The sequence below is a fragment of the Myripristis murdjan genome, chromosome 7 (assembly GCF_902150065.1).
Source record: "Myripristis murdjan chromosome 7, fMyrMur1.1, whole genome shotgun sequence".
Lineage (NCBI taxonomy): Eukaryota > Metazoa > Chordata > Actinopteri > Holocentriformes > Holocentridae > Myripristis > Myripristis murdjan.
In genome coordinates, this window is record NC_043986.1 from 27,152,391 (window position 1) to 27,161,931 (window position 9,541).

The 9,541-nt window shown below is 40.5% G+C and overlaps 1 protein-coding gene across 1 annotated transcript; it reads left to right on the forward strand.

The window, feature by feature from the left end:
• Positions 1–5,797: 5,797 nt before the first annotated feature.
• On the forward strand, positions 5,798–8,898 carry LOC115361448 (serine/threonine-protein kinase SBK1). The gene is made up of 3 exons (XM_030054818.1): positions 5,798–5,960; positions 7,026–7,228; positions 8,227–8,898. The coding sequence occupies exons 1-3, from the start codon at positions 5,798–5,800 to the stop codon at positions 8,896–8,898; spliced, it is 1,038 nt and encodes a 345-aa protein (XP_029910678.1).
• Positions 8,899–9,541: the final 643 nt, after the last annotated feature.

A 9,541-nucleotide genomic window follows, 5' to 3' on the forward strand; every position in this document is an offset into this window, starting at 1 on the left:
TGGAAAGTGTAAAGTCACAATCTCACATTAACGGCTTGGCTAAAGTTCAGAACAGCTGTCAGATACTGTCTCTGATAAGAGGAACACTTTTGGAAATGATGACATGTTAATGTCATTTCTCACAGGGCTAAAATTCTCTGTCTTAACATTCACCGCACGTCGCAAGACTTGCACTAAATGTCATGTGTCGTCCAGCTTCCAGTCGATTTGGCTGTTGTTCAGAACAGCTGTGTGAGACATGCAGCTTGTAGGCAATATACTGCTCAAAGCACTTGCTGTTTGTCATTCTGCATAACTTACATTACTATACAATACAATTAAGTACAACACAATATCGCATACAGTAACACAACACCCTAATAAAATCTCTGCCCATGCTATATCTCTTGCTGTAACAAAAGTCACACTTGGCTGTTTACTTAAATCAAAGTTCAGTTCTGTGAAGTGTGTGAACTATCCAAAAGGTTTTTTTTTTTTTAGAGACGTGAAAGGAGTATCCATATGATGCTGCTACAGAACAGGCAGTTTGGAGTCACAATTGCACATATGTAAACTTAAGACATGTAAACATGAACCTATCAGAGAAGTTAGACGGCCCTCAAAGTGTTTCTTGCAATTCTAAGGATTAAGACGAACATATAAACCGGTTGATAAACAGAGCCTTGTGCAGTAAGCGTTGTACTTCATTTTCCGTCACACTAAATTTCTGTGCATCATAGCTGATTCTCTGCTGAATTAAGCATAGCGTTCTGAGTGGAAAACAGATAATGGTTTGGAAACATCAACGTATTTGCCCCTGGTGTATTTTCCATGACATGGGAGTGGAAATAGTGAATCACCAGCTAGATTTGAGATTCCCCCCCAGTTTGTTTTGGAAGTGGCTAGCTATGGCTTCATTTTCATCGGTAGATCAAATCTGTTAAACAGTTTCCGTGGTGCCTATGAACTGAGGAGGAGAGTGAGAATAAGGAAAAGATGTACTTTTCTCAACAAAGCCACAGCACTGTAACAACTGACACTAAAACGTATGAAGTATCTCCCTAACTCTAACTAATTGGTGTCAAAATGATGGCCAACCGAGCAGTGAAAACTCAGCCTGTGCTCCACACAGCTCTGTAATTCCATTCCTGACAGACTCTTGGGATGGTGGCGGTAGTGATGGATCGGGAAGTTGGGATGGACCCTGTCTGGCGCCCCCAAGACTGTTCTACACCCTCCTGGGATGTAAAAGATCCCCAACATGACATGGCTCAGTGTCAGTGGTGACAGGGTAACATGATGATCACCATCACCGAAACGCTCCATAACATAATCAAAATCATGGATCCCACGCTGGCACAGACATTGAGCACACGTGGACTATGATGAGCTCATCTGAAACTCTCAAGGCCATGACCTAATTCCATGTTAAAGTTCACCCGTTCTCAGCATCTCACCGTTCAGATCACAGTTGCCCCAGTTAGTTACATCGAATCAAAGATGTTTTATGCTGCTCACCCAAATCCCTGATTAGTAAAATTGCTGTGCATGTTTTGTTGTGACTGACATCTCATTAACCCACCTCAACCCAGCACAGCCAGGGAGGCAAAAACACCAAAGTATCTGTTTCCGTGTATCATTAGTCCCACTGACGTGGACTCTGGTGCCCCCAGAATAACTTCCAGGGGTCGCAGTGTTGAGTGAGTACACAGTAAGTGAAACACAGGCTGACAAGCAGCTACACACACATATATACACACATATGTACAGACTACAACACTCTCTTTAGGTCTGCCCATGTTGTAGCTGGCACCCCAGGGGGTTTGTCTGTATGAGTGCCACGGCTTGAGTGCATTCATGGCTTCCAGTTCAGGGCCATGCGGCTAAGACTCCCACTGGGTCGATACTGGATGTGTTTCAGCCGCTCTCTATGAAACCACACCGGTGCCAGGCCGAGGCAACAAGTTGGATGTTGGTATAGAACTGAGTGGCCACATTATTTTATTTGTCAAACACTGTAAAACATCTTAAACTGGGTCACGTGTTCACTTCTTCACTTGTAATTTTGCTGAATTTGGCACTTTTATTGAAAGAGAAGATTAATGTTGTGGTTCCAGTTGAAGTTGCTAAAACAGGTGGAGGAAGAATAAAAAAAAAAAAAAAAAAAACTGCCAGTCAACCTTGCCTTCACGTGTTACCCCTGAATCAGAGCAGGGAGACTCTTTAAGGAGTTCTGATATAGAGGTGCTCTACACAAAACAGCTTAGGATAGATTTAACTGAGAACCATTAAACTCAGCTGACAAAAATGTGTGTATATACACATAGATAGATAGATATATTTACACATATTTTGTATTCACAGACTATGTTTCTACTTTTTTATTCTACTAATTTTATTTAGTATGGTAGCTTTTCATATATGCATATATTTTGTAATTAATACACACACAGCTCACTGCGTGTTTTTCTAAGGTTTGTGTGTCTTTTATGTGAATTGCTGCTGCAACACAGGACTGGATCTATCTATCTATCTATCAAAAGGATCTTCATCTTTACAATTTTTCATAATGCACCTGTAATGTACAACATTTCAGTGACCCGCTAACCCTCTTACACATGATCATCACCGACTGAGAGAAAGAGCATTTTGCTTTAGGAAGTAACCAGTCCTACTTACCTCAGAACTGACAGTGAAACCACAGCGTTGCAGGGGCCCTGTGTGTGTGTGTGTGTATGTGTTTAGTGGGGGTACAGTGTGTACTAATCTAATCAGAGTATCAAATCTATGTTGTTGAAGTTCTACCATGCAAGCATTTCCTGGGCTGCTATTACTATAGAAACAAATACTTGCAAAAAGTTTTAAAATAAAATGTTTTATTGCACTTAAAATGATATTAGAAAGAATAGCTCAGTGCTCCTCCATACAGCAGCCACTAATATTTCCCCTGTGATGCAGCTGTACATGATGTTTTTATCATTTTATGTGGGTTACAATTGTTATTAAGGCTGACATGTGCCAGTAGGCCTGGTGAGGATCTAGTGTCCATGCTCCAAGGGCCATGCATGACTGCTATGTTAAATGCAATCACATGCAGTATTTGCAGATGCATAGCAGGGAGCACTGAGATCACTGGGGGCAAATGTACGGATCATGGTATGAGTACGCAGACACTTGGAACCTGCAGGAGCTGTATATCTGTGCCTTCTGGGTGTGTGTGAATGTGTGTTTATGTGCGTGTGTATGTGTGTTTGTGCATGTGCATATTCAGCAGTGACAGATCCTTTAATCTTCCAAGCACAGCTAAGGTGCCTTATAAAGAATCATGAACTTGAATGAGTATGTTTGTGTGGCCGTGTGTGCATGTGTGCGTGCGTGCATGTGCATGTGTGCGTGCATTTATATGTATGTGTGTGTGTGTGTGTGTGTGTGTGTGCGTGCGTGTGTGTGTGTGTGTGTGTGTGTGTGTGTGTGTTTGAGTGCCCTTTTGCAGACGCAGCCTGTAATCAGCTGTCAAAGTGGGCTCTGACTAAGTCCCTATCCCAGCAGTTTAGAGCTGAGCAGAGTGCCGGGCAGGCAAAGGCTATTCCAGCTCTCCTGCTCCTGTCCCAAGTCCACTCTCCACGCCGATCCATGCAGCAGCAGCCAAGCTGGAGGACGGACGCACATTCAACCTCCAGTACTACAGCATTTTTGCAATTAACCACATTCATGTCGGCTGTACGCTCAGTTGTATGTGAACAAGTGTGAGCTATTGTGTGTGTTTAAATCGCCTCTTTTCAGACTCCACTGACTGCACCGGGAACACAAGTGACAAGTGTGACAAGGTAAGACCGGAGAGTCATAAATCCTGAATTATCAAATAATATCAAACACCACCACTACTGTTATTACTACAGCTATTAGTCCTATTTTGAAAGGGTGGATCACAAAATATGGATTTGAATGCTTTGCTTTTGACACAGTTTATTGTTCTAAAAATACTATAGGATCAAGTTCATTCATATGTCAGTAACTGCGACTCTTTTGCTGTTCCTGTCCTGCATGTGTCAGTATTGTTTCAAAGTAACTGCATGACAATTCAGATGAAATCAAGTATTGTAAAGAGGGAGCCATGAGTGCTCAAAATGTTTGATGCAATAGTCAAGCATATTAAGGGCAAATCATAGACTAAGCGATTTTTCTCTTTTTATTTTCTTTTCTTCTCTCAAAGAATTTTATTCATTTCAATTTTAAAATGCCAATCTTATCAAATAAAAGTTGTAATTCAACTTTAATAGCACAAAACAAACAAATAAACAAAACAAAACAAAACAAAACAAAATAAAACAAAACAAAACAAAACAAAACAAAAAAACATGCATTGTACAGCATGAATACATGTACAGTTGTTGGAATGAGAAAGCATGTGCACATTTACACTGGCATTTGAGAAATTACACAGTTGTTCAACCAGGTCTTAATGTTTTATTTTAGTCTGAAGCAGCATCGATTCAGAGCATCTGAAACACTCATGCAATCATGAAAATGTCTTTAACACCTCCTGCACTATGAAGTATTTCTAGCACTAAATTATTTTGTGAGTAATACCAACGTGTGGTGATGACATAAAAATTGAGTTTCAGACAATTATAGTATGTAATAAAACATTTTAGTGTACAGCGCATGGAAAGCATTCTGAGAAGTACAGTACTCTAAATATTTTGTGTAATTCTTCTGGTAGCAGCAAAATGTGATATTTCTAAACATGTAAATATATTAATGCAATAATGTCTTATGTGAAGATAGATATCCATATGCATCTTTTTCTTATATCTTCATCTTTTTCTTTGTTAGCCTACTTTATGTGGACTGAAAGGATCAGTTAACTTTTTCTCATCAGTTTTATTGTTTGATACAGATTTTTTGGGGAGTTATGAGATATGAGTATTTATATTTTCTGGTAATATTGCCTTTTTTCGATTAAAGAATGAAAAAAAAATTGAAATGATAGAGCATTGAGTTGAGAGTGTTAGATGAGTACCAAATGGTGGTGAAATATCTTCATTAGTTTCATTGTGCTCCTCTGGTCTGCTAATCCACAATACTGTATTTCTATTTTTCCATTCACTTCCATAATGTGGCAAAAGAGCTCCAAAATTATTACTTTTATCCCATAAACCAACCTGAACAATACCAACAGCGTTTACGTCAGAATAAAAAGCAATAAATTCCAGTACCAATTTTTGTTGTAGAAATTTTTTTCTATATGAGTTATAAAATAGATGCGGCAGGTAGTGTATGCAGGTGTCAGCACAGTAACTTTGCACTGATAAGTGCTTTCTGTAATTACATGAACTGTAACTGTAACTATAATTACATGAAAAAATGCAACTTGGACTTCTGCTTTTTAATAGAGTATTTGCATAATCTGCTTTGTTTGTGTTCATTTATGTACTAAAAGTGGAAGTTTATGACTGCTTTTGGTGAGCTATGTAAGTGAATGGAGAGACACAAATACAGTATTGTGGATTAGCAGACTAGGGAGGCACACAGCTAATGAGGATATTTCACCACCTTGTGGACTCATATAACACCTAAGTAACTATACAGCCCAACACATAACCACAGTTCAGTTTTGCTTAAAGGTTAACCAAATGTTTTATTTATCAGGGTTTTGTTTGTTTGTTTGTTTGTTTGTTTTTGTTTTTTTGATCCCCTAAACTTTCTAAAAACAGACTTTATACTGTGAGGGTAATTTTACATAAATTCATAATAAATATATTTGAATCATGCATTTGCAATTTGAGAAAAACCTGTCATTTTTGTCGTCTTTCAGATGATTGAGCTGGGTCTTGCTGATGGCAGCCTGATCGATGAGCTGATGGAGCTGACGGCTCAGAGCCTCAGTCACCTGGAGATCCAGGAGCACTTCAACATCATCAAGGAGATCGGCCGGGGGAAATACGGCAAGGTGCTGCTGGTCACACATCGCTGCAGGGGTACGACTGTACTCGCACTTTCTTTTCTTTTCTTTTAAATCTCTCATATTACAAACTAATTCTAAAATAAAAATCTGCAGCATGTCCACATAAATAAATGTTTTGCTCTCTCTGTTGCTAAGGCGTATAACACAATATTGAGTTATCATTACTATCAGATCATGAAGTATTTTGTTTGGAGTATGAACTGCTGGGTAGTTAATGCGCAGCGAAAGGCACCGTGACAAAGAGCACCACTTACAGAAATTCAAACTCAAGGAGCAAACTCAGGGAGCATGTAGCACTACAAATGAAGACAAAAAAAGTGGTGCAGTGGTATTTCAGAAGCTGCCCAGTCCAAATTTATATATTAAACAGTTAAACACTGCTCCTTTAGAAAGGTCGGTGGCACCTCTTCTGCTATCAAGTACTGTCAAAAAAATGGCATGCAAACAAATGTGAGACGCAGAGGGGTCAGAGCCACAATGCAGAGACAATATTCCCATGACTGTGTAAGAGTGAAGTGTGAAGTGTGAAGTGAAGTGCTGGGAAACACACACATTAAGAAAGGATTTTAGGGCAAATACAACAAATTAAGGAGAGGGAATATGATTCAGTGGGTAGAAGGCCCCATCAGGTATTTCTAGAGAAGATGACAGGAAAAAGAGGGATAGGAAGAGACCGTTGTGAGTGGACTGGCAGCCTTAAATGTCATTCAGCCTATAGCGCGCCAGCAGGGGGAAAGAGTCAACACCAGGTGCAGCGATGACCGGGCCGATATAGAGAAGGAAGAGCCAAGTGTGTGTTACTGTCAGAGCACAGAGCTCAGGCTGGTGTGTGGGGTTGAATAATGGCCTGGCAGCCAGCGGTGATGTGCAGGCAGCAGTGGGAGGTGACGTGGGAGAGTTCAGCAAGGTTCAAGACACGGTGTGATGAAAATGTACACGTGTATGATTTGATATTGTTATCTGATTCTGTTGTTTTACTTCAGATACTTATTTATCTTTAATTCATTGAGACAAAGGAGGTGTGCATGGAAAAACACAACAATAGCAATTGCCAAAATTGAGTGTGGCTGATGTGCAGGGACTCCCATGGCCTTGAAAGTGATGCCCAAAGCGTCAACTAAGCTGCAGGGCTTCCTGAGGGAATACTGCATCTCCTTACACCTGTCCTGCCACCCCTGCATTGTGGGCCTCTTTGGCATTGCCTTCCAGTCTAATGAGCACTATGGCTTTGCCCAGGAGCTTGTCATTGGCCGAGACCTGTTTGCTGTCATTCAGCCTAAGGTGAGTCCACATGAGTGTTTGTTGACACTTTATTTGGACTGTCTAATGTTGATATTCAACCTAGTATAATTTTTGTATCAACTTGGTATGAATCTGACCTAGGGCCTCCCAATTTAGGGCCCTCAAGCCAAACGCCATGTCATTTGACAAGCTCATGCTTATTTGCCCCTTATTTTGAAAGTGCTGTAAAATCCTAACCATAATGTATGAATGTATGATGAAATGTATATTTTGTGCTGCTAAAAGCACATAATTTGATGAGTTTTAGAGAAATGTACAGCACAGTGCTGTTAAACCTCTCTATTTAATTATGTACATCTTAACTACAAAAAATTACAGTATTCATTTTCTGTAAAATACATTTTAATGTAATGCAATTTCACATAACATTAAGTTTTTATCCTTTTTGTCATTGGACTTAATCTTGCCTCTAGTGTTTCCTTCCTTTCCTTTCAGTTCAAATTTTGGAGATTTATTATAGCACTTCCCCTGTTTTACTATGTTCCTGTTTGACTGAACAATTTATTTCAGTTTCCTCTGTTTTTTATGTTCTGCTCTCTTATGTCAAGCCCTTTGCATTACATTTGTTTGTATGTAAATTGATATGCAAATAAAGTCTGATTAATTGATTGATATAAAGTTAAAAGTCAACTGATAAAGTATCTACATTGAATAAAATGCCAAAGTCAACTGATACAAAGTTTATACTAAGCTGATTCATTAATACTGGACAGTCAAAAAAAGTGTGGTCATATATTCTATTGACAAGTTTGGTGATACAGTGGAAATATTCATGACAGCATGCTTATTTTACACTGATATGTTTTGCAATGCACAATCAACCAAACTAGTTAATGAAAATTTGATGAACAAGTTCTAAATGATGTTAACTATTTGTTCTCAAGAGTGAACCACTGTATGCTGTTCAAAATACAAGTTCCTAGATAGATAGAAGGATAACTACCTAAGAAGTCCTATCCCTCCCCTCTCATGTTCAGGTGGGTATCCCAGAGTCGTCGGTAAAACGTTGTGTCCTCCAGATCGCCAGTGCTTTGGAGTTCATCCACAGCCACGGCCTGGTCCACCGTGATGTCAAGCCGGAGAACATCCTGCTGCTGGACAGCCTCTGCTGCCGCGTCAAGCTGGCTGACTTCGGCCTGGCCCAGAAAAAGGGCACCCTGATAAGTTTTATCACGGGAACCCTGCCCTACATGGCCCCAGAGCTTTGCGGCGTGGCCCTGCTGGAGGGCCAGAAAGAAGTGACCGCCCCTCCGCTCAGCGTGGAGCCCAGCCTGGACACCTGGGCCTTCGGGGTGGTCATCTTCTGCATCCTTACGGGCTACTTCCCCTGGGAACGCTGCATGGACTCAGATGACTTCTACCAGGAGTTTGCAGACTGGTGCGGAACGGAGGAGAAACCTACAGCTGAGGAGGACGTCCCTCCTTTGTGGAGGAGGTTCACACCTGAAGCCATGGAGATGTTTAGTAAACTCCTGGCTCTGGATGCAGGGAAGAGGTGCACAGTGGGAGAGGTGGGAGCGTATGTGGAGAAGGACTGGTTAAAGAAGACACAGGAGAATGGACAGCCACAGACAGCAGAGAAAGGAAAAGACAGCAACAACAACACCTCCAGCGCAACTGCAGAGAGGATGAAACAGCCTAATATCTAAGAACAGAGCTACAGACTGCTGTGTTCTGTAATCTGTAGCTTCCTACAGACTTAACAGCATGTAAAGACATACAGCAGTAAGTGCCTAGTGTCTCATTTACAGCAGCAATGTAATCTATGGTTCTTACATGATGCAAGAGTGTTAAGGTTTCCTGTTAGCCCATGTGAGAAGGTGGACCGAAACAAAGAAGAGTCAACAGATGCTTGGTTTCATAAATGCTCAAGAGTGACATGAGTGAAGAGCTGAGGCCTCAATTGTCACTTATAGTGGTACTAAATGTCCATCAGTAGATAGACACCGCTTTTCCATCTTTGCTTTAACCTGCATTGTGTTTTAGTGTCTGTTCTCCGATGTAAACACTTCTTCTCAACTATAAAATATGAGAGCATATGCCACTGAATGTCAGTTTCAGCCCCTCTGGGACTGTTCTGGGTGCAACACAAATGTCTACTATACAACATATATTGTGAGTGAACCTTAGGAATGCAACACCCTACAGACTAATATATTACAATAGCCACTAGTGGATTTATGATTTGTGTTGGATTTTGCATTCTGACATATTATAACAGGCTCCTGATCTTTTGAGGTGTTCTTGTTCTTAGGCCTACCTTGAGATGTAATTAATATTGTTCACAACATA

Coding starts and splice junctions, on each gene's coding strand:
- LOC115361448 (XM_030054818.1), top strand. CDS start 5,798: ATGATTGAGCTGGGTCTTGCTGATGGCAGCCTGATCGATGAGCTGATG. Junction 5,961..7,025: donor GGTCACACATCGCTGCAGGG/GTACGACTGTAC, acceptor GCTGATGTGCAG/GGACTCCCATGGCCTTGAAA. Junction 7,229..8,226: donor TTGCTGTCATTCAGCCTAAG/GTGAGTCCACAT, acceptor TCTCATGTTCAG/GTGGGTATCCCAGAGTCGTC.